Raw genomic sequence first — 24,408 nt, 5'->3', positions numbered from 1 at the left:
AGCTGAGGGGCGTTAGCCAGAATGGGGAGATGTGGAAATCCCGTCCTGCCTCAGTGCTGAGGTGGGTCCTCACCCATGGTGGGTACAGAGAGCCCCCAGAGGGGCCGGAGCAAGGCCAAGCGTAGAGGATCTGCTTTCTCTTCCAGCGCCGAGCTGCAGAGGGTGGACGGGCCATATGGTCCTCACTGTGCCAGCCTAATAAACCTCGGGAATGCAGGTCAGGTGCCTGCAAATCCCGTTCGCATCCGTGGGCCGATGCAGGCGAGACCCAACAGCCAGGACTTAACCCGTTGCTCCCCCCAGCCCTGGCCAGATGTGAGGGGGACAAGAGCCATGCTCCCTCCCCAGGGGCTGCTGGAAACCAGGGCAGAGGCTGGTGGTAATGCATCAGGCCTGCAGCCTCTCGAGCCACTGTACTATCCATCCACCCCCCCCATCCATCCCCTCTTCTTCCTCTGCCTCTAGCTCTCCCCATGTTGCTCAGCTGTTTCCATCTAACTGCTTATCTCCATCCTTACAACCATCCGTGCCTCCATGCATGCTCCCATCCGTGCATCCATCCATGTACCTATGTACCCATCCTTTGCCCTGTCTGCTGGTTTATCTATCCTTATCCACCCTGTCTCTCTTTCTTATTAGCTAGCTATCCATGCATCTGTGCGTTCATCCATCCATCCATGCCCCTATATATCCATCCTTTGCGCTGTCTGATGGTTTATCTGTCCTTATCCACCCTGTCTGTCTTTCTTGCTAGCTAGCTATCCATGCATCCATCCATCTATCTCCTTCCTCCCTCTTTTCCTCCCTCTGCCCCTCTCCCCCCGCACCCTCTGTCCCTCTGCCCGCCAGCTGGACGTAGCAGTCACACCATGCTCCCCGCTGGGGATGGCCTTGCATGGCCCTGTGCCAGCGAGGGGTTTGCAGGTGTCTCCCCCAAACTGTGCACCCAAGCCCTGGCATGTCCCTCCCTCCCTCCATGGCGGAGAGGCTCAGGCTCCATCCCGGAGCCGCTGCCGGGAGGAAGGAGCCGGGCTGCGATGCGGGCAGCACCTCCGTCCGCCTGGCACCCACTGTCCCCCAGCTGCAGGCACGGCAGGGCAGTTGGGCTGCAGGCAGCTCGGTTAGACCCTCTCCTGGCAGGAGTGGTTTATGGCCGAGGAGCGGAGGCGCCCATCCTGTTCCCCGCTCCGGGCGACAGATTAGACCATCATTTAAATGCATTTTGTCTGTGAAAGGAAATAGCCTCTCTGGGTGCCGGCAATCCCGCTTGCGCTGAACTGATCTTGACCGTCTCATTAATCTCCAGCCCTGGCTCGTCCCTGCTGCCTTCTCTCTCCCTTTCCAGCCGTGCCGGGGGCGCAGGCCTGTCCGTGCTGGTTACGGCTGGGTGGCGGGGCCGCATCCTGTGCGGGGGGACAGCGCGCCCCGCGGCAGCAGGTCTGGGCACCGCCGGCGGCTCGAGCCACACGAGGAGGGACCTGACGGCGCTGGCACTGATGCTCGGTGTAGCGGCTGCCTGAGTCACGCAGCGTCCCTGGCGCCCGCCTCGGAGCCCTGCCGGCCGCGCCGGGCTGCGGCGGCGCCAACCAGCCGTGCAGATGCGGAGCCACGTGGGTGATGCGCGTCCTCTTCTCCCCGGTGGGGTTTAAAATTGTGCTCAGCTGGCTTGAAGGCAGAGGCGAATGGGAACGGGGAGGAGAAAAATGACGGTAAGATAGAAATCTGCTGCCTCCCGTGCCTTTTTAGCTTGATTTTCAAAAGCGAGAGGCCCATACTGCTTGCTGCTGCGTGTGGATGAGGGTGCAGCTATCTCTTTGCATCTGCTTGTTTCTCCCCTCCACTGATTTTTCTACTTGGTGGACAAACACAGCTATGGCTGGCAGAGGCCTGGCTCATTCAAACCCCTCGGTGTCCTGTGGAAATTGCTGCAGAGAGGGGAGAGAGGAATTGCTATTCCCCCTCTCCCCCCGGCACAGCCCTTACTTGCCATCAGAGAATCCACAGGACAAAGAGGAAGCTGCAGGTTGCTGGGGGCTCGGGGCGCCTCATCTCGCCAGGGGTGAGCTGGGCCCCTGGCTGGCAAATCGTGGAATGAAAATCAGGCGTTTTTGCCCTTTCCAGCCTGGTGCCGCGGGGACGGCAGGGAGCAGCGGGAGCCTCCCCAGGGAGACGGCTCGGCGCGCAGCGGGTGCTCACCGAGGGCTGGCGCAGAGGCTTGAAATCCCCGTCTCTGCTCAAAGGGACGGGCTGTGACCTGCTGTGGCACGTCTTAAACCATCCCGAGGATGGTTTTAACTCCGAGCCCCGCTGGGCTGCGGGTGCGAGTTGGGGACGTGTGTACGGCAGGGCAAAGCCAGGCGGGAAATATCTCTCGGAGCTGAGAGACCTATGGAGTGGGTAACTTTGGGTGGATTTTCTTCGTGAAATGATCTTATCCTTCCCCTTTCTCAAACATAGGAGATTTTGGGGGCAAAAAATCTCGCTGTTTCAATGACTCCGTGCCAAACTTTGCCTTCTCTTTTGCTCCTTGTGCATCGTTCTTTCTTACTGGGATTTTTTCCAAACGGTTAGTTGAATTTGTGAATCTTTTCACAACTCTGCTTTTCAGTGAATAAACACACATCTAGGAAAACTTGCCCCCCCTTCTAATTACTGTGAAGGGCAGGAGCAGCCGCGGCTGCGTAAACCAGGCCAGGCACTCAGGAAGGACTTAAACCTTCATGCTTCATGGCAGAAAGCAATCTCTGAGAGCCAGAGGTGATTCTCTCACCTCTCACCGGCGATTATTCTTGAAATCTCAAGTCGACAGTTTTGGGCATCGTGCCATGTGAGAGACCCTCTGGCAGGGTCCTAGCGCCGCGCAAGAGGGGCTCCCTGCTACCCTCCTTGCTCCGATCCAGCACCCGCGGAGCAGCGGGGACGTAACCCGCTGGTGGAGGCAGCCGCGGGGGCGATGCTTGCTCCTGTCTCCCTGCAAATCTCCCCAGAGCACCCCGTGCATCCAGTCCCCATCCCAGGAGGAGCCCGTTTCGCACCGCGGGGTGAGCCGTATCTTTTCCTCAGCTGGTGGCAGGAGTGCGTTTTGTTATTCCCCACTTGTAATTCAATTAACAGCCTTCAAAGAAAAACGCTCTGCCAGGCTACTTGGGCACGTCCCCCAGAGACTTTAGGAATTCTCCATAAAGAGTTTTAATACGCTTGCAGCTTATGTCCGTGGGCGATATACGGCCTTGGCAGAGTGGGCTGGTGCCCTTCCCCTGCTTGCTAGGGAAGTACTGAGCTAAGGACCGTCGCCTCCGTGGGGCTCACAGGGGCGGGGGACGTCCGAGGATCGTTCCGGTGGGAAGAGACCTTGGGAGGTCTCTCCTTCTCCCTCCTTCTCTGAGCTGTGGGGTCACACCAGCTTGCTCAGGGCTTTTCTCGCTTGGGTTTTGAAAGCCTCCAAGGATGGAGATCCCACAACCTCTTGGGGCAACCTGCCCCAGTGCCTGACCATCCTTGTGGGGAAGCAGTTTCTCCTGATCTCCAGGTGGAGCCTCTCTGGCTCCAGCCTGTGCCTGTGACTCCTCGTCCACACACTGCGAGGAAGCACCCATCTCTATCTCTGCAATCGCTCTTTGGGCCGCGTGGCCACTTGGAGCTGAGTTGGGGGCCCCTGCGCCGCTGCTTGCTGGCAGTGCATGGTGCTGGACGCATCCTGGGGCCCGAGGAGGCCATTGGGTCACAGCGGGAGGGAATCGCGCCTGGGGAAGAGCGCAGATGCTGCCCATGGTTGCTCTGCCTGCAGGTGCCATAGGCTTAGGTGACAAGGACTCCTCTGGCCCTGGCGTTTTGTGGTTTCCTGGTGGATGTTTCCACTGTGGCTTGGTTTCTGCACAGGGTTTGAGTCCTTCCTTGGGTCTCCACCTCCTGGTGCACTTTCTGCAAACCATTTTGGGCCAAAAGGGGGTGCATTTGTGTTTTGGGACGCTTTGTCTCAGGGTAACCGCTCTGCGCACCGGCAAGGCAGTGGGCTGCAACTGCTGCCATCCCCTTCCTTCGTCCTCGCTGGCTTCATGCAGGCAAAGAGCAAAAAATAATGCAGTGTAAGCCTCTGCATGCATGGTGGGGAGAGCAGCAATGGCCTTTCCAATTGCTATAGGGGGGGACTGCACAGCAGACTGTTGTGACTGTCCCAGCTGCACAGCCTGTGTAGGAAGGGGCTGCACCCATGGGTGCCTTTCCATGCCCAGAGCCTCTTCCATAGCTCCTGATTCTGGGGAAAAATGAGATGAGAAACAGGATGGGCTCAGCATCCAGTAGATGCACCTTGCTTGGAGGGTTTCTGGCAGGCAGCAGCTGCTGGAGGACGTGCTCACGGTGGAGGAGGTGCTGGGTGCTAGCGGGAGCAGCGGCCTCGCCAGGATGCCAGCAGTGCTGTGCCGTGGGTGCCTGGCCCCAGGGAATTCACCCGCCTGGCTCTCCCGCCAGTTTTATCCCAGGCAGCATAACTGCTCGTGCTCGTATCGGCTGCTAATCCTTTTATATGAGCCTTTCTAAGCTGCTTACGCGCCCCGTGTCCTGCAGCAGTAGGTTCCCCTGGTGGAACGGGGTCTCGTGTTCCCGTCGGCTGCGAGCGGTGTCCTTCCCTGGCACTGTAACCGGGAGCCCTTTGGATGCTGACCAAGGGCTACAAAGTGCAAATTCTCCTGGCTTGGGAAATCCCTAAGCCCCAAATCCTTGGCGGATGCGAGAGAAGGAGTTTCCGTCTGGCTGTTTGCGCTTTCCCGTCTCTCTAGGTGGGAAATCCCGGGGGCAGAGGGGACGGATGGTCTCGAAAGTGGCGTTGCCTCTTCTCCTTGGGGGCCGTAAGTCCCCACGCTCTCCTCCCTGGGGGGGCACCGTGTCTCTGCTGAGAATAGAATTGCCTTCCTGGGGCTGCACAGGGGACCCGGTCCGGTGCCTCACACCCGTGGGGTTGAGCACCCCGTTCAGGCTTGCTTTGGAGGGAGGACCTTTCTTGGTGCAGCAGGGCTGCGGGGGGACTCAGGCGTCTGGAGCCCCTCGCTGCTGTGGGAACCTTGGCCCTGCTGGGGAAAGTAGGGGGGTGGGAATATTTTAGGTTCCCTGGGGCCTGTGGGGGTCCAAGGGGATGAACCCCATCACAGGGATGCTGGAGTCCTTTTCGCACCTCCAGTTACACTCAGCTCCGTTCCCTGGCTGGACGCCTGCTGTATAGCGTCACCGTGGGGCAGGCCGGGCTCTGCAGACACTCAACACCCAGGTCTGTGTGGTCGGAGAGACCAGCTCACCCTAGTCTGGCTGGACGCTTTGCCTGCGTGGCTGTGAGCGAGCCTATGCCTGTGGAGGGGCCAGGCTGGTGGCTGGTTTCTCTCCGTCGGCTCTTGGAGCTGGATTGTGCTGTGCTGCGGGAGGGAGAGGGTGCGGGATGGTGGCTTCGGAGCAGGTCCCAGGCTCAGGGATGCTCATCCTCTCTGGTCCTGGCAGAGAAGCCCCCGATCCTCTCAAGGGGCCCTCACCACCCTCCTCCCTGCCATCTGTCTGGCCCTGCCGAAGCTTCGAGACAGGCACCTGGGAGGGGGCAGAGCTGGTCCCAGGGGGCTGAGCTGTCACATCAGCGTCTTTCTCTGCCGCTTGACACGCGTAATTTGGGATGCTACGGCTCCTGTTGGGAAGCAGCTGCTGAATCCGCTTGGGACCGGTCTGCAATCAGTGCTGGGGAACGAAGGCGCAAGGGGCTCCTTGTTGTGTGTTCAGAGGTAGAAGCAGAGAGGGGGGGGAGGAGGGGACCTAGGAGTCCTGGGAATTGCTTGCAGTCACATCAGATGCAAAGACCTTGAGATGTCTTACAGGCACCTGGAATGGCAGTTTGATGTTTAGATTGGGGCCCGATTCAGCTGGGTGCTCGCTGCTCCGACCTGCTTCCAGCCAAAATAGCCATGAGACCTGGGGGACGCAGGCACGGGTGGCTCAGCTGCTTTGCTTGAGGTCACTCAGGAGGATTGGTGTCAGCGGTGGGATTAGCATGTCGCAGTTCACTTCCTGGTGTCCCCAGCTCAGAGTGAGCCTACTTCTTGCCCTCCTTTGCCTCTGCCAACCTCCAGCTGCTTTGCTTGAATTTCTCGCAGCAAGGTGAGGCTGGCCACGGGCTTGTGGCCTGGGCGAGGAGTAGGCTCCTGCTGTTTCACCTGCTGGATTTTCTCCCCTCATCCTGAAATAGGAGCAACCCCTAAAGATGCTATAACAAACCCGAAGTGATGTTGCTTTGATTTCCACCAGGCGTGCAGCAGGGGAAGAGGGAGGAAGCAGCCTGTCTGACGCCCCTCGGCTGCCCCGTCGCTCTGGGTGCCGTGTTCCTCGGTGCAGGAGTTGTGTGCTGGCTCCCGCCCCCAGGGAGAGTTTCTGCATTTACAGTTTCTGAGGAATCAGCCTGTTTTGTTTTGCAGGAAAACAACTGGTTCCTGCTGTAGGACAATGCTTGTTGTAGCAGCTCTCAGCATGCGTCTTCTGGAGTCCGTCCTTTCACTCTGGTCATACAGCACCCAGCACTTAGCATCAGAGACCAGTGTTTCCCAGCTGCCAGCACAACACGTGCAATCATTCAGTCCTGCATGAATCGCAGTGCATAGCATCTGCTTTAGCAGAAGTGTTTTCATGGGTCTTTATTTCTGCTTCCCCTAAATGGCTGCAGTTGAGTCCTACTCCGTCCTGCTGCATTTACAACTAGAGCGCTGGGGCAGCGGGGCCGGAGCAAGAGGCAATGGAAAGGGAGAGCTGGGAAAGGGGACCAGCCCTGCAGTGGAGGGATTTATTGAGGTTGTGTGGACACAGGGCTTGGAGGAGCTAGGCTTCAGGGCAGCGCTTGCCCTTGGGAACTCGTAGCTGGCAAACTGGCTGCAGAGGAGCTGGCCTCTCTGGCTTGGTGGGCTTTTTTGAATAAGGAATAATGATCAAAATGAGGGACAAAAGAGAGGCTTGGATTTCCGAAGGGCTTTCAGACCTTGGCACTGCTGGGGTGTGCACAAGGCAGCGTCTGCCCTGTGGCTGGGGGCATCTCTGTGCTGGAACAACTAGGTTGCTCCACAGCCTTTGGCCGTACCAGCAGGTCTCTGTTGTAGAGCTCTGGGACCAGACCTCACCTCCGGCCTTGGAGTGAGTGGAGTTTGCCCTTGCAGAATGCCTTTGCCAGATGCAGGGAAGAGCCTGCTGGTGCAAACGAGAGGACATGGGTGCAGAGGAGGGAATGAAAGGGGTGGAAAGAGTATGCAAAAAAAGCACAATAAGTGCCCTTCAAATGGAGAGATGGATCCTGCAAGATCTACCCGTGTTTTCCTCTTCCTGGGGAGAGGGAAGGGCTGTCCCTGTTTCTGTGCCTGGGAAACTGAAGCAAAGAGCTTTGGGCAGGAAGCCAGGACCTAACCAAGTGTTCCTGGTCCTTGCTGAAGTTTTTCTTTATGTATGTGATAACGCTTCGGCCTTTTACAGATTTCCTTCCTACAGCAAATTTCAGTGACTTTAGCTCTGCTCACCTTCCTGGGGTTGCATCAAAATCATCCTCATCAGTTTTACACAGGGCTGTGTCCATGCCTGGAAAATTGGGGATCGGCAGCTTCGGCTGGAGGAGTTAGTGGGGAGCGGGGTGGCCTGGCACCCCCGGGGCGAGCAGCCACGCCACCCGCGGTTACAGGCCACCTGCGGGGACAGGGCTGGTCTCAGCCGATTGATCGACCTGGATATTGGTATCGGAAACTTCGTTGCTGCTTGTTGGCCTTCATTAGGAAGGTTTGTGAGGGGGGTAACAAGTCTCACGAGAGGAGGATCCGAGCTGTCAGTGGCTGAAGAGATGTTAATCAGGATTTTTACTGTTTGACTTGGAGGCCTAATGAACAGGGGGGAGAAAGGACACCCGTGTTAAAAATACTTTCCCTTGAAAGGGGACCAGATCCCGGGAAAATCTCTGAGCCCTTGAGGAAGCACCACTCTCTTCCCAAACTGGAAACTAAAAGAAAGAAGAAAAGGTTGTTTTTAAATACGTATGCACTGGGTTTTTCAGGGCTGCTGACCTACCTCCCCATGCCTGCTTGCAGGCAAGATAAATGACTCGGTGTCCAGCCTGGCAGGATCTGCCTGTGCTAATTGCTGGTGATGGAGCCGCTGATGAATGGCTCCAGCCTGCCGGAGGGATTTGGCCTCTTCCCCTCCCAGCGTCCCGCTCTGGCTGGGCTCGCGGGTGGGCTGAGCCCCTCCTGGCCCAGGCGCGGTGCTCACAGCTGCTGGGGGATGCAGCCGGGTGTTTGGGCATCTGCCTTGAAGAGCCTGCTCCTAGCGGTTCCCGCATACCCTCTGCCCAGCCACGGCTGGGGGAAAACCCACTCGGGTGAATCTGGGAGCTGGGTGGTAGCACCTGGGGTGGAGAGGGCTTTGGGGACAGGTCTACGGCACTGAATGCGGGCAGTCATTTTTGGACTTATTTTACTTCCTCGGTGAGGGCGAAGCCGATTGGCAGGGCTGCTATTGCTCTCCGGGAGGACCGGAGACAGGGAAAGCAAGCTGGTGTTTTATGGTTGAAAAGGCAAGCCTGAAGGGCTTCTGTTCCTGTGGGTTATTTTTTCCTTCCTTTCCTCAGGCTTTCTGACTTAAAAAGAGGCCACGTTTGCAGTGCTCAACACCCAGCGCAAACGTAATGTGCAGCAAGGCGGGTGGCTTCGCCTCGGCTGCAAGGTGCTGGGCTTGGTGGGCTGGAGCGGGACGCGTGACGCACAGCCCCGTGGCTCGGCCAACCCCGGGTATCAGCATGCCCTCAGTGTGTCCCGCCACGTGCGTGTTGTTTTGGGCAGTGTCTGGCCAGAAAATCCATCCACATGTTGGAAAAGGGTTGGCTGAAGTGGTGATTTAGCCAGATATGCCCTATTTCGAACCGCTCTCTCTTGACTCCAAGCACCCAGCCTTGGTCTTTGCAAACCTGTTACCCGGTGTGAGATCCCAGAGAGGGTTTTTTGCAGCAGACAAACCCAGCCAGGTTCCCTGGAGGGATCTTGCCATCCTTGCAAGCTATCTGTGGCCTGATACTGTCAGCTCATCCATTTGGAGGGCAGCGTTCAGGCTTGACCCGCTTCCCTATTTCCTGCTGGTCCAGCAGGAGCAGCAAGCAGCTGGGGGCAGCCAGCATGGTCAGGCAGATCCCCCAGGGAGAAGGAGCTGCAGGAAGATGTTAAAACCCCCCAGACCTGCTACGGGGTAGGCTGGGATCAATCTAGAAGGTAGCTGCAAGAGTACGTTCAGGGCTGGGGAGGTGGCCCAGGGATGCCCTGTGCTAACCCATGCTCTGCATTCCCTTTGCAGTCCAGACCAAGGGAGCAGCACCCAGCCCGGAGCCCGCCGAGCCCGTCGGCGCCGCAATGCTGCCTGTGAGCTACCGCCTGTCCAACACCCGTCTGGCCTTCTTCCTGAAGGAGGTGGGAGCCGGCCCGGCCGGCAACACCAGCGCCCTGCTGCAGCGTGCCGAGCCTTTTGTCGTCTTCCAGACCAAGGAGTTGCCCGTGCTCAATGTCACCCTGGGGCCCTTCAGCACGGGGCTGGTGCTGCCCAAGGAGCAGCTCCAACCCTCCAGCACCCTGGAGATCCCTGACCGCCTCACAGTCAACTGGAAGGTGCGCGCTTTCATTATCCAGCCCCGGGTGGTGGCCAGCCAGCCGGTGGTCCAAGTGCTCTTCTACATCGCTGGCCGTGACTGGGATGACTTTGACGTCACCGACCGCCTGCCCTGTGTGCGGCTTCATGCCTTCCGTGACGCCCGTGAGATCAAGAGCTCCTGCCGCCTCCGGGGCAGCTTGGCGACGTGTTTGGTGCAGGCTGAGCTGCCCCATGCGTGGTTTGGCCCTTCAGCTATGCCGCTGGGAAGGAGGAAGAGCCCGGAGAGCCTAGATGTGTCGGGCGAGAGCCAGCAAGCGGAGCTTTATTACACTCTGCACACGCCCGCTGGTGCTGGCGAGTGCCTCGGCGAGACATCGCCGCGCCGTGGGGCCGGGGTGGCCAGGACCGAGGGCCCCACACAGCACCCCTTGCTGCGTATCGGCAGCATCAGCCTACTGCAGCCGCCCGCCGCCCAGCTGATGCAGGAGCACCGTCTGGACGGCAATATCTTCATTCGCTTGCCTGACAAACCCCTCAAGCCGGGGGAAGTGCTGAGCATCTTCCTCTACCTGATGGCTAACTCCACGGTGGAGCACTTTACGCTCAGGTAAGGCCCAGCCCCACTGGCATGGAGCTAGCAGCTAGGAGATGCTGCGGTCCTGCTGCCCTGCAGTCCTGCTGCAACGAGCAGCTGCATTTTGGGGTGATGGTTGCTTTGGCCCAATGCAAAGGCAGCTGCATGCTGGCTTGTTCCTGTGGTTGGTATCTTGCCGGGATGCAAGGAAGGGAGAGAGAGGACAGGGATGGCATATTGTGCCTTACAGATCAGGCTACCAGGGCTGCTTATTGCCAATCATACATATAAAAACAAAGCAGCCATGGCCCAGTCCTGACCTTTGCTCTCCGTAGGGTGAAGGCCAAGAAAGGTGTTAACCTGCTCACCACCAAGTCAAGGAGCCTGCAGTGGCTGGTGACCTCGGAGCTGCTGACGGGTGGCAAGCACTCCACTGCCACTGTTGACGTGGCCCGTGTGGACGGCGCCGGGCCAAGGTAAGGCCTGCTGAGGGTGCACATCCCCCGTGCTGGTGATCCTGAGCCCTCACAGAGCCATAGGCACCAGGGGAGAGGGTGGCTGGGAGGAAATGTGCTTTCACTTTAGTGCTGGGATTTGAGACCCTTGGAGAGTCTGGTGGCCTCCTTCACCCTGGTCTTAGGAGGGGATACTGTTTTCAGCAGCTTTGGGGTCACACCTTTTCATTCTGGCTAACGAGGATGTTTTTAAGCTGGAAATCAGCTTCTGGTCTCTGCTTAGGCAGGAATGCTCAGATATGCCATGCACTGGGCCTTGTTGCCCGGATGCCAGCAGTGCAGGGACGGAGACGTCTGCATCCGGGTAGTCCAAGCCCGGCTGTGGTTTCTGCAGGCCACAGCTTGTGGTTTCTTACCACCACGGCTGGCCAGCTCACAGCCCACCCTGCTGCATGCCTGACCATGCTCTGGGAGCCCAAAATACTGTCGAGCCCTCCAGGGAGATGCCAGGACATGTCCAAAGAGGGTGCCCCAGGCTGCGTTGTGTTGCTTGTGGGAAGCCCCGACCTGTCAGCATTGAGGATCTCAGCCCCTTGAGATGCAGCAGAGCATTTCCCCTTGCCAGGAGGGCAGCAAGGGCCTGGGAGGGATGGGGTGAAGCATCATGCTCCAACCCCTCTTCTGGCTGCAGGGAGCTGCCTTTCCCCCTCCATACACCCCTCTGCCAGGGCACCCACTTTGTTCGACTTCCTGGCCCCAGGCGCCCTCCCTGGGAACTCCTGATAAGCTGCCACGGACGGAGATTTTATTTTCCTTTTAATTGAAAGCTGAGCACAGGGGCTCCTGGGGGAAGGGGATGGCCAGGTGCTGGGGAGAGATTGTGCAGCCTCAAATGTGGACTGACAGCTGAGCTGGGAGTGGGGCAAGGCCAGGGGTCGGTCCCACAGCAGCGTGGGACAGGGGCATAATTTTGTATGCACTTTTTATCTTGGCCAGCACCTCCAGCTGGCTATAGGGCACACAGTGAGAGGAGTTTCTGGCCCGGAGCTGGGTAGGGTTTGCAGTCGGGCAGGCTGGACGGTGCGCGGCAGCGTTGTGCCATCTACTCTGTGCACCCAGCTGGGAGGTGAGCAGCGCGCTGGGTAAGGCGGTGGTGCTGTCCTTGCAGGTGGGCCTGGTCCGTGAGCTGGTGTTGCATGGCCATGCCAGATGCCTGTAGGCACATCCTGTGGATTTGAAGGTGAATCATAAAGCTGCAGAGGATCACTCAGTCTGGGATGGAAGTATATTGACTTAAAAAAATGTTTAATACCATGAGAGGCAGTGGCTCTTCCCTGACTATCCTGGCCTCTTCTGGCATTCTCTCTGGGAAGAAACAGGAGCAGTCTCCAGGCAAGATCCCCTCTGGGCCCTACGGTCACAAAAACTGAAATTCATGTTGAGTCAAGAGCATCAGGCTGCCCATGGGGAGTGCAAACCAAGGCACCACCTGTAAGACATGCCGACCCGGCATTACTCCCAGGCTGTGACATCTCCATCACTAGATGTCTTTGGGGACTTGGAAGACGAACATCTCCAGGAGCTGGGTTCAAGCGAGTTGATTCCGCCTGCCGAGACGTGGAGCTGCCGAAGCTGCTCCCACGCACGGCAGGGCGAGACGGCGTCCCTGCTGCCGGCGGCAGAGCGTCTCTCTGCATGCAACTAGAAGAGGCTTTATGGCTGTCATATTCCTGTGACGAAGGGAGGGCTGGCCCGGGGAGGGGGAGGAGGCACCTGCCTCTTTCCTTTCTCCTTTCCCTTCCCCCTCTCCACGTCTGCCGCAGATTAAAATCAGCCTTGAAAGGTTAGAGACGGCAGATGAATTTAAAGTGATTACAATCACCTTTTAGACAAACAACTCAATCAAATATTAACGTAATGCAAAGTATGAATAACTCAGACCCATGTTGCCCTCCGGGCCTTGCAGCATGAGGAATTTGCTTCGCTGTAGCCCTTTGGGCTTCTGGCAGCACCGTCTGTGTTGGGAGACGATGCTCCCGTCATATTCTTGCAGCCTCTGGCCATTCCCAGCCTGAGGATGGTGCGCTGACGGCTGTTTCGGTGTCCGTAGCAGGGCTCCCATGATTTCCCTGGACTCCCATGGAGTCTGTGCAGGCATGGAGTCCCAGGGCTGAACAACCTTACGTGTGAAGCAGCAGCTCTGCTTTGTCTTCCAACCTGGCTCTTCCCGGCTGCTTTTCATGCTCTTGTGTTGGAAGAGCAACCCAAGTCCCTTCTCCAAACTGCGTGAGCTGGGAGGTTTCCCTTGTACCCTCTTAGCTGCCTCTTCTGCAGGACAGCCATGGTGAGCTCAGTCTTTGCCAAGCAGCAGCAATCCTGTGCACCCCATCATCCTTGCCTGCCCTTCCCCATCCCTTGCCTCCAGCAGAGCTTTCTCTTCCTGGCCTGGTCCCCCTTTCTGCGCAGGGCAGCAGTGATCAATGCTTGCCATGTCCAGGAGCAGGCATCGAATTCTTGCTCTCCTTTCTTCTTCTCCCTTTTGCTCATTATATATTTATAAGACATAAACTGACTGTATCCAGCATCCCTGGATCAGTAGGACCTTCTCGATGGCTGTTACATGATGAGACGAGAGAGGGCTCCAGCTCCTTCCCGGCCCCGGTGGTGTCTGTCTTTTCCTTACTTTCCTGGTTTCTCCTGCTCCAGGTAGCCTTTTGATGGCTCTGCTCAGGGCTGGTCTTCATTTGTGCCCCTCCTTGGGGAGGTTGTTTTTGGGGAGGGCACTGGGGCTGTCTGTCTTGGCAGGGAGATCCTTAAATGCCCCGAGAGATGTGCAGTTTTCACAAAGATATGGGAGAGCACAACTGCTTTTGGGGAGAGGAGTATCACGCTTGCAGAGACCAGCTGCCAGTGGAGAGTTAACCCCACTACTGCTCTCAGCCACGGCGTGGGTCTGCCCCTTGGAGGGCTGAGTGTTTGCTAGCATGTGCATGGACTGTCTTGTGTCCCCTCCGCCTCAGGGATCTGGATTTACTAAAGAGACAGGGTGTGAGAGCATGTCCCAGACTGGCTGGGAAATGCACAGCTTGCAGAGAGTTTCCTTATGAGAAACGTGTCTGGAGTTGGCTGATGGGCTGTGGCATTATCTGGGGTGTCTGTAGGCAGCCTCCTGCCCCTCGTTTTTCCTTAAGGAAAGCCACCGCTCTGTTGCTGCTGTAGCAAGGAGAGCACGTAAAAGTGGTGCTCTGTGCTTCCCCGCCATGATGTCCCAAACTGCCTCTGGTCCTGTTCCTGTGTGGGTCATGGTTTAGCCATGAGTTTGCTTGCATGGCTCATTCCTCCCACCCACCTTCTCGTCCATCCCTGCCCCTGCATGTTGCTGGTAACGCAGTGGTTCTCCCACAGCCAGGGAGCTGGTGCTGCTGTGGCCGGAAGGGGGCCACGAGCTGTGGGGGGGACAGAGGGGCCGTAGATGCTGCAGAGAAAAACCCTATAGGGTTTGGACGAAGAAACGGGGATTTTTGGGTGCTGCTAGCCTTGGCCAATGACTGTGCGTGGCAACGTCTTGCTAGCAGCCCCAGGGAGCTATTTGGGGCAGGGGATTAGCTTCTGCCCTGCTGTGGAGATGCGGCATGGGGAAGCCAGGATCCAAACAGGGTCCCTGATTTTGGCTGCCAGGCTCTGTGCGCGCTGCCCTCCCTTGATTTGGAAACATTTGACTTGTGGGAGACAGCTAGGGAAGCATGGCCTCAGGGGCAGCTCAGTGGCGGTAAATCCAGCCGTGCTGCTGGGAAGACGCTGCCCGGGAGACGAGGGCAGCACCCAGCTTGCTCCCGCAGCCGAGCCGCCCGTCCCCTGGGGCTGGCTGCCACGCAGCCGTAGCACAATTAACAGTATTGGTCAGGTCCAACGCATGGTGCTAATATATCACCAAGCAGCTTTTGGAGACCACGTGCTTTAGCTGGCCAAATTTTTCTTCTGCTGGGGAGGGGCATGAAAAAAATAGGGTCTTTCTTCCCCTTTTCCACTTCTGGTTTCCATCGGAGTGGTCCCTGGTGGAGGGCAGAGAGAGAGGTCAGGATTGGTGTGTTTGGAAGCAATAATCGGTGGCAGATTTGCTCTCCCTCTGACCTGGGTTTGGGTTTTGCGGCTGTGCCGTTTCTGGGGTGTGAAGGACGTGCTTGCATTGCAGCGGTGGTGGCAGCATGGGCCCCGGGTTCCTCTTGCTGCCTGAGATGGGCATCGTGATCCGGCGCAGCTTGGACCTGCTGGAGATGCTCTGCTCTGCATTGCTAGATGGGACAGTCTGTGCGTCCGGTCGGCTGGCTCTGATCCTGGGGCGCCTGTGGGACCTGCCCCAGTAGGTGCCCAGCTGAGAGCGTCCCCTTCCTGTCCCCCTTGCCCAGGGATGGGGACTCCTCCACTGAGATCATGCAACTGGATTTTGAGATGGAGAACTTCACCAGCCAGTCGGTAACGCGCCGCATCATGTGGCACATCGACTACCGGGGCCGCAACCCACCGCCTGACCTGGAGAAGGTGGTGACAGAGCTGACAGTCATCCAGAGGGACATCCGGGCCATTGTTCCCCTGGCCATGGTGAGTGGGGTGGGGGGTCCTCACTCTGTCCCCCTGCTGGATGCATCACCCAAGCCTCGTGTGCCCTCTAGCATCCCACTTACTCCTTCCTGGCTCTTTGCCATTCCCCGTGCGGAAGCGGCTGCCAGCTTTGCTTTTGTTTTTCATGGTGTTCATGGAAGCCAAACTCCGCTGCCTGGGTAATGGGTCTCTATGTCTGTATATCCTCACTGACCCATGGGACCCTTCTCTGCCCATAGGGCTCAAGCGGGAGATGGGCTGGTTGGGACCTGTCTCCTGGGGGAGGTGGGCTGCCCATTAGCATGACATTCTGCTTTGCATCCCATCCCCAGGACACAGAAATCATCAACACAGCCATTCTGACGGGCCGGACGGTGGCCATTCCCGTGAAGGTCATTGCGATTGAGCTGAGTGGCATCATTGTGGACGTCTCAGCTATGGTCGAGTGCAAGTCCAACAATGAAGACATCATCAAGGTGGGTGTGTGAAGGGGGCTGGGGCTAGGCTGGGCTCTCCTCGGTCCTAGCAAGGGGCTGAGCTTTTTCCAGTGCCATCAGTGTAAATAGCAATGCTGGTGACCGAATTGGGTGGTCTGTGCTGGGACAGGGGGACCTGCCTTGCTCTGGGTGCAAGGGGAAGCTCTGCACTGTGGGGATGGGGTATGGCTGGGGGTACCCCACCATAGGAGATGGAAGGAGGGTGCTTATCCCTATACACACTGCCATGAGCGCCTCTGCACTCCACAAGCCCAGCTTCTCCCAAGCATAGTCCCATTGGTGCTGATGTGGGGACCACCCTTGCCCCAGGGTGACCCCTCCTTTTGTGCCTCGGGAGCAGGTCCGAGCTGAGCTCTGGTCTCTCCTGCAGTTTCAGTCCAGTTTTGCCTTTCCCTGGGCTCTGCAAGGAGGAAGAAAAGACACTCGCTTACTGTCTCTAGAGAGGCTGTGGAATGCTCCAGCGCCGAGCATGCTGGCACGAGGCAGCAGCAGTAACTATGGGTTATCAAGGCATTTATTACTGATAAGGCAAAATATTGTCACCTTGCAGAGTAAACAGCACGTTCTTGTTAGCGGCTTCATTTGTGCCTCTGAGTGTCATTTATTTCCCATTAGGACTGGACGCTGGGCTCCGCTCTGGCTGGCTGACGTTCCCAGCGACGCAGCTCTCCAAGGGTGCCTGGGGAGCAGGCGCTGGGCGGCAGGGCCCTGAAGTGCCAGCGAGGGGCAGGGCTGGCTGCGCAGGGTTGGGACTGGGGTTGGCCAGCGGTGTTGGGGGCCGAGCTGGATGACTCGGGAGGGGAGGATGGGAGACCAGAGGAGGGTAAGAGGACCAGGAGCCAGGGAGAGGAGCAGGAGGGGTGCGTGGGAGAGGTGCTGGCTGGATGAATGCAAAGGTGCAGCTATCTCCATAGGGAGCATTTGCCCAGTCATTCATCCCAGGTGATGAGCATCAGTCCTACCATCCATTCATCCATATATATATTTCTCTCACCGTATGTATCCATATATCCATCCAGCTATATTATTTTATCACTATATCCATCCATCTGTCCATTCATCCATCCATCCATCTCCATACGTTCTTCCCTGATCCCCACCATACCTATTCCCCCCTTCCCATATGCATCCAGGCAATTAGCCGACTCTTCACTTCCATATTCATCCATCTCTTTTGTTTCCCTCCTCTCCTTTCCCCTTGGTGTTGGAGGAGCTGTGCCAGCTGCAGAAGCTGGGAACTCACTGGAAATTGGGGCTCCTCTTGTGTCCTTCAGCCCCCTTCTCCCCTTCCCCATCTGCACCTGCCGTGGGCGCTCTCTGAGCCATGGCAAGGGGCTGGTAGGTCTGCAGGGTGGGGGGCAGAGCCCGGATAGCCATGGCCCCACTGCCTATGCCTGTGCTTAGCACTGCAGCCACACTTGCACTTGGAGGTTCGCTCTTCTGCACTCCCTACATCAGCCTGCAGGGAGCTGGGGGGACCCATGGGTGCTGGGCCCATAGGGTAGCACAGCTGGTGTCACAAGCTGTTTATCCAAATTGTGACTACAGCTCCAGTCTGTGTGATTTACAGTGCCAGAGTCTAATTTATGGAGACTGGTCCTCCACAGCATGATAAAACACTGGAGCAATAATACACTTCAGGATGGACTCCAAGACACTTAAACTGTTTAATGTGCTGTCTTTCTGCTCATAAATCTATTTACACGCTGTCCCCAGACCTGGGGGGAGCAGACACATGCACACAAGCAGGGATGAATAATACATGGAGCAGCCCTCCAGCCCCACGGCTCCCTCACCTCCTGCTTTCCATTTGGAGCTCCTTGCAATTTCTTGCTGAGTTATTTTGTGTTTGTGCTGGAGATTCGTTTCTGAGGGAGCTTTCAGTTACCTGCTGAGATTGGGGAGTATGATTACCGTGTCAGGGCTATAAACCTGTTACATAAATCAAAGCTTACATAGTCGATCCGGTATCTGTTACTGTAAATAATTTAACATTAGGGAGAGGTGGGGAGCAGGAAATGGCTGCTTCTCCCCATCCCGTCTGTGGCTTGGTAGGCATGCAGTGGTTGCTCCTCTGCATAACATGGAGAGGAAATGTCCTGGACCTGCTGGATAAAGAGCAGCATGGGTGCGAGGGCCATGGATGAAGGATAGAGGGAGAGCGTGGATGCGAATTGTGACCCCCATCCCCTTCCATGGTGGCACATGGCGACTCATCCCAGAGAGGAGGAGCTGTTCATCCAAGGTAGTGTAGAAATAATACCCCTTTCCTGCCTGCACCATGGCCTTGGGGGCCGTGTATATGCCCAGAGAACATGCAGGGAGAGGATGGCCAGCTCCACCTCTAGCAATGCTCAATGGGGAGATGCTCAAGCTCACCTGCTATTTGGGCCTTGCTTAGGAGCCCACCATCACCCTCACGCATCTGTTTGAAGACCTGCTGTAAGCACGTCAGCTCAGTGGCCTGGCTGGAGCCTTGGGGTCCCTGATCATCCCCCGGCCACCACTGGGAACCCCTGGTGAGCAAAACATGGGATCCCACCGGCTGTGTGGCTCTTGCTCACTCCTGAGGGCCTTGAGGAGGATGTGTCACCTTGGTACTGCCCTTAAGGCTGTAGATCATTCTGATGGGGTGCTTGGAGCAGCTCCCAGCCATGGGAATGGAGCTGTTGGTGCCTTGGCCCAGCGCCTAGGGAGACCTTAGCCTCTTGCCTACTGCTGCCTTGCTGTGAGTCCGGGAAGTATCTCTGAACAAGCGCTCACTTCATTTAAAAGCTAATCTGCAGTCACTTTATCATCAGGACAGGCCTGACGTGCTGGTATTTTTTGTTGTTGTATTTTTTCCCCCAGCCAATTGAAAAGCAAGTGGCCCCCAGAACAAGGCTGCTGGGGGGATTTATTAGCTAAGGTAATGCAAGCAGCAGCCCATCATATTTATTGTGATAAATGGCACAATATCCAGAGTACTCCTTTGCTGGGGGATTCGCCCAAGAGCTCATCTTTATTCAAAGGCCGCTCTGCCAGAGCCGAGATCGTCTTTTCAGACATGCTGAGCTGGTATCTATCTGATACGGAGGCAACGAACAAACTCTTCTGCATTTCACTTCCCTCCTGCCGTCCAGCAAGTGGAGGCTTTCTGAAGAGCTCCAGTCCGTAGGCTCAGTGTCCTTCACTGCTTGCGTGGTCCTGACAGCTCTGTCACCCCAGGGAAGGCTGGTGGGTGCAGTTGGCTCCAAGGGACCACTAATGCACCACGGAGGGGCTCCGCAGCCCTGAGGTCTTGTAGAAATCAGGCCCTGCTCAGGGGCTCTAAAATACAAAGTTCCTGCAGATGAATGAATACAGATCCCCAAGGCTGAGGTTGAGAGAGACAGTGACACTATTGCCTTTGCTGTCAGCTAGCATATGGCATGGACTCAGCCCCTTATCAGCTGTTGGAGAATCCATATGGGAGAGCAGCTCACTGGAAACAAGAAACGTTGCTGTTGAGATGCTCTGTACAACTGAGAAAGAGAGCGACTGCGCTGCTGGCTGAGGAAACTGATCTTTTTTTTTTCCAGCTACAAACAATTCAGACACAATTCCTGACAGTGCACAGTGGAGAGGAGGGTCAGAGTTAGGCCTGAGGCTGCTCCAGATGAGAGGATTAAGCCTCCCTGGACTGATCTTCCTTCCAGCCTTGCTGGGAAGGAAGAGGCACTGTTGACTCTGGTGCCCTAAGACAAAACATAAGCAACGCTTTAGTCACTTCCTCTTATCTCCTCAATTGGCTTGGATCGCTCGGTAATAGGTGGCCCCCACAGGACATATTTGTTTTATAGTAAATTTAACTAACAGCATTTGCATAAATGGGAATTAAAAAAAGAGAGGGAAAAACAGAGAAAATGAACAATGGGACTCAGCCGGGCTCTTCTGGAAGTCCTTCCTGGCATGAGTCTGAGTGACGAGGACGGGGCCGTGGTCCTGCTCTGTGGCACCCGGGCAAACGTCTGGTCTGCGCTCATTACCTGTGTTTGCTGGGCAGTGGTGGAGGAGGTTTTTTTTGGGCTGATGTCCAAGATGAGCAATTTGCAAGCCCTGTGGTCCAGACTGAGCCGAAAAGGCACCCATGGGTGCTTCTAACTTGATCTTTGTAACAGGGTACAGTTATGTGCAGGAGTCAAAGAAGCTAAAGTGCCAAATGAAGGTACCTGGAGGAGCTGGAAGTGGCTCAGGGCCTGCAGAGCAGCAGGATCAGAGAGAAATATCTGTTGAAGACCTTGTTTAATGAGTCCTCTGAGCAAGGACTTTGGGGAGGAGAAGTCATTCCCTCTCCTGGGCCAGCCTTTAACTGGGTACACACCTGGTTCAGTACTGTTCTTCCAGGATTTCTCAGCCAACTTCTCAGACAACTTCTTTCCAGGATTTGTGTGGTTTCTGCAGGCATTTTGCAACTCCCCACTTTTCTCTGCCCCTCTCCTCCAGGTCTCCAGCAGCTGCGACTATGTCTTCGTCAGTGGGAAGGAGTCACGGGGCTCCATGAGCGCCCGGGTGACTTTTACCTACGAGCACCTCTCTGCCCCACTGGAGATGACAGTGTGGGTGCCCAAACTGCCACTGCACATCGAGCTCTCGGACACCCGGCTGAGCCAAGTGAAGGGCTGGAGGGTGCCCATCCTGCCAGACAGGAGGTGGGTGCTGCGGGGGCACACATGCGTGAAGGCTGCGTTGGGGTCCCGGCTCCAGTTCGGTGCCCCAGGGCAAGAGAGGTGCTAACAAGCTGGAAGAAGTCCAGAGGAAGACCATGGAGATGGTGAGGGTGCTGGTGCGTGGGAACACACAAGGAGAGGCTAAGCCAGCTGGGTCTGTTCAGCCTGGAGAAGGCAAAGCGGTGGGGATTAATTGTCCTGTTCAGCTACTTAGTGAGGGGGTTTTAAAGATGATGGAGCCAGACTTATCTAAGAGATCCCTAGTGAAAAGGTTGGCGATTACAGATACAGGTTGCAACAAGGGAAATGGCTGTTTAGATGTAAGGAGAAAAAATTCACAACGAGGGTGGTCAAACCCTGGAACTGGTGGGGAACATCCATCCTTGGCAATAGTCAAAACTCACCTGGATGAGGCTAGGAGCAGCCAAACTTTGAAGTTAGCCCTGCTCTGAGGTCTAAAGACCTCCAGGTGTTCCTCCCAACCTGAATTATTCTATGGCTCTCTGCTGGTTAGCGGGCATAGATCCAGGCTACCTACTTTGCCATGTACTGATAAAGCCCTCAGAGACCTCACAGGCAACAGGCATCTTTTTGGCCAGGAGCAACCGTTTTTTTTTTTCCTGCTTTGGGAGACTCTGCATTTCTCCGCAGCGTCTTACCCCTCTCTGCCCGGATACCCCTCTCCTCCACCTGGGGGCTAAAGAGCCGCGGAGGGGGCTGGCGACGCTCCCCACCTGCTCCCGTGTCCCGCAGGTCAGTGCGGGACAGCGACCACGAGGAAGATGAAGAGGAGAGGAAGCAGAGCCGTGGCTGTGCCCTGCAGTACCAGCATGCCACACTGCAGGTCTTCACCCAGTTCCACACCACGTCAGCAGAGGGCACGGGCCAGGTTGTAACCATGCTGGGGCCAGACTGGCTGGTGGAAGTCACCGACCTGGTCAGTGACTTCATGCGTGTGGATGACCCGCGGGTGGCCCACATGGTAGACAGCTTCACTCTGGCTGGGAGGGAGCCAGGCACCACACTTTTCAAGGTACATCTGCACCGCCTTCCAGGTGGCTGTGTGCATCTCACTGGCATGGGGCGAGGAGAGCACCAGGGAGGGTGCTGCTCCAGTGGATGGCTTTGCTGGGGGGGCCAGGCAGTTACAGGCACCCTCATCCCCTCCAGGTCATGTCCCCGCTCATGGAGGCAGTGCTGGGCGAGACACTGGTGACGGTGGCAGATGAGAAGGTCAGCATCACAGACCTGAAGGCCCAGGTGGTCTCCAGCCTCTCCCTCTCCCTCCACCCCAGCCCCGGCAATAGCCACACCATCATTGCCAAGACAGCCACACAGCAGACCCTCAGCTTCTTCAAGCAGGTGAGATGAGGGGTGGGAGGTCTGTCCCCAGGGCTGAGGGGTCACACTGTGTGCGCCAGTGGTTGGGGGAGACCAGCATGGCACTTGAATAGGGTGGGGGTTCCATTTGCAAAACCCCTTTTCCAAATCCTGCCCATAGTTTCAGAGCCTTGAAGCTCCCTTTGATCCCTGAGCCTTTGCTCCACACGGAGCCCCTGGCAGTGATAGTGGGAGGAAGCAGAGCTCGGGAAACTGCCATTTAATTTAGTGGAGAAAGGACTGAGGGTCTGGACCATCTGATGCCAGGAGGGAGGGAGCCAAGAAACCTGTCTATGCCCTGTCCCAAATCTTGGGCAGGCTCTTGGTAAGAGAAGGTGTTCAGAGGCATGATCTTGCCTGAGGAAGCATGAGGATAATGGGAGGGAAAAAATAGGTGAAAAGGAAAAACCGGGTCAAGGTTGGAAGGAAGAAGAGAATTGATAGTTAGATGGATGGAGAGGAAGAAAGAGAGAGGGATAAAGGATGAATTGCATGTATGGAAGGATGAAAAGGAGGGATGGATGGATTCAGGGGAACTTGCATCCTGCTGGGCAACCATTGCCTGTGTTGGTCCTGCAGGAAGCACTCCTGAGCCTGTGGATTTCCTACAGCGATGGCACCACAGCCCCCCTCTCCCTCTATGACCCCAAGGATTACAACCTGGTGGTGACCAGCCTGGATGAGAAAGTGGTCTCAGTGACCCAAGACCGGGCCTTCCCCTTGGTGGTGGCAGAGAACGAGGGGTCGGGGGAGCTGCTCCGGGCTGAGCTGGTCATCTGTGAGAGCTGCCAGAAAACCAAACGCAAGAGCGTGCTCTTCACTGCCTTGGCCAGTGTGCGGGTCCACTTTGGCTCTGAGGAGGATCCGACCTACGACTATGACCACGTGCCGAGCAAGCCAGGGCTGGTGGGGTGGGAGGAGACAGCAGCAAGTACCACCCTGCGGGCAGAGGTGGAGAGAAAATCAGAGCCAAGCGAGGACAGTAGGATGTCTAGCGCATCTCACCCCACCGAGGACTTCCCCACCATTCCCACCGGCTTTGTCCAGGTGACCAGGGGGCTGACGGACCTGGAGATAGGCATGTATGCCCTTCTGGGTGTCTTCTGTCTGGCCATCTTGGTCTTCCTCATCAACTGCGTTGTCTTTGTGCTGAAATACCGGCACAAACGCATCCCACCTGAAGGTCAGACCAACACGGACCATTCCCACCATTGGGTCTTCTTGGGCAATGGGCAGCCTTTGCGGGCTCACAATGACCTCTCCCCCCAGCCCGAGAGTCCTGGGAACCCCTTGGAAAATGTCCAGACTTGCTGCCACGGGGACCACCACAGCAGTGGGAGCTCGCAGACCAGCGTGCAGAGCCAGGTCCATGGTCGTGGGGACGGTTCCTCGGGGGGCTCCACGCGGGACCAGAGCGAGGACCCACTCAACTCACCCACCTCCAAACGGAAGCGGGTGAAGTTTACCACTTTTGCCACACTGCCCTCCGACGAGCTGGCCTACAACTCCATCCCCATTGCTGATGAGGAGGACTTGGAGTGGGTCTGCCAGGACATGGGGCTGCAAGACCCTGAAGAGCTTCACAACTACATCCGCAGAATCAAAGAGATCGCTTAACGCAGGGGCAGAGGGGACGGGGGGAGGGAGGGTGCCGCCATGCCATGCCACGCCACGCCATGCCACGCCACGCCACACCGGCTGCTTCTTGGGGGGAGGGCCGGAGACCCAAATTTGGCTCTCGTGTGTTCTCTCTTTTGCACATGTCACATCCTCTTCACCCTGTTTGAATGCACCCCCCGGCTCTTTTTTCTTTACTTGCCCTTTACTGTTTTATTTTTCCCAAGGGGAAAATGCACGCATGGCTAATGAATCTGGTCAGCCTGCGGGAAGCAGAGGGAGCGAGGGGGCCAAACTGGGGGTGGAAAACTAATGCAGATGAAACCTGTGTGCGTGTCCAGCAGTGAATGGCTCTGGGCCTGGGCCAGAAGGACGCTGCCATGGGTCCCACGGTGGGGAGGAGTAGGGTGTGGAAGAGGGGAGGTGTCACAGCCCCACCAGGAGCCCTGCAGCAGATGAACAGGATTGGGCTGGGCTGGGAGGAGCAAGTCCTCGCGCCAGATGGGTGTCAGGATTTGGTCCAGGGGGAGGTGGCTTCCTTATTGGGGGCATGATTTCCCTACTGGGGGCATGGCTTCTCTGCCGCGGGGTGTGGCTTCTCCAAGGGGGTGTGGCCTGTCCATTGGGGGTGTGGCTTCTACACTAAGGGGGAGTGGCTTTTCCATTAGGGGCGTGGCTTCCCCGTTGGGGGCGTGGTCTCAACTTCTGCCCTGGTGCGCCTGGACTCCTGGGCTCGGTGCAGCACTGTGTCCTGGTGGCCCCTGCCGCGACGTGGCTCCCAAAGGCAAAGCACGACTGTCTTTGCTTTACGTCATTGCACAAAGTAGGAATTCAACATACATTCAGGGATTTGCTGCCCCGCCGCCCTCCTTGGCTCGGCTGCCATGGCGGAGGGGCTGGGGATGGAGCCTGGTCCCCAGCTGCCTCCCACCTTGCAGCTGATCGCTCCCTGGGCAGCCAGCCCA

At 57.0% G+C, this 24,408-nt stretch overlaps 1 protein-coding gene across 12 annotated transcripts in view; it reads left to right on the top strand.

The window, feature by feature from the left end:
* The window catches only part of TMEM132E (transmembrane protein 132E), a 37,068-nt gene extending 13,428 nt beyond the window's left edge, over nt 1-23,640 (top strand). For 10 of the 12 annotated variants that reach the window (XM_068910092.1, XM_068910090.1, XM_068910091.1 and 7 more), the window contains 8 exons: nt 9,343-10,240; nt 10,543-10,683; nt 15,069-15,261; nt 15,594-15,737; nt 20,223-20,428; nt 21,098-21,479; nt 21,617-21,808; nt 22,406-23,640. In XM_068910092.1, the coding sequence (XP_068766193.1) occupies nt 9,343-10,240; nt 10,543-10,683; nt 15,069-15,261; nt 15,594-15,737; nt 20,223-20,428; nt 21,098-21,479; nt 21,617-21,808; nt 22,406-23,443 (3,194 nt within the window). In that variant the 3' untranslated portion in view covers nt 23,444-23,640. The remainder of the gene's footprint in view (nt 1-9,342; nt 10,241-10,542; nt 10,684-15,068; nt 15,262-15,593; nt 15,738-20,222; nt 20,429-21,097; nt 21,480-21,616; nt 21,809-22,405) is intronic. The other 2 variants (XM_068910095.1, XM_068910089.1) reach the window with 1 other exon arrangement.
* The last annotated feature ends 768 nt before the right edge of the window (nt 23,641-24,408 follow it).

Source organism: Struthio camelus, chromosome 16, assembly GCF_040807025.1.
Source record: "Struthio camelus isolate bStrCam1 chromosome 16, bStrCam1.hap1, whole genome shotgun sequence".
In the NCBI taxonomy this organism is placed as follows: Eukaryota; Metazoa; Chordata; class Aves; order Struthioniformes; family Struthionidae; genus Struthio; species Struthio camelus.
This window is presented reverse-complemented; position numbering and strand designations above follow the sequence as displayed.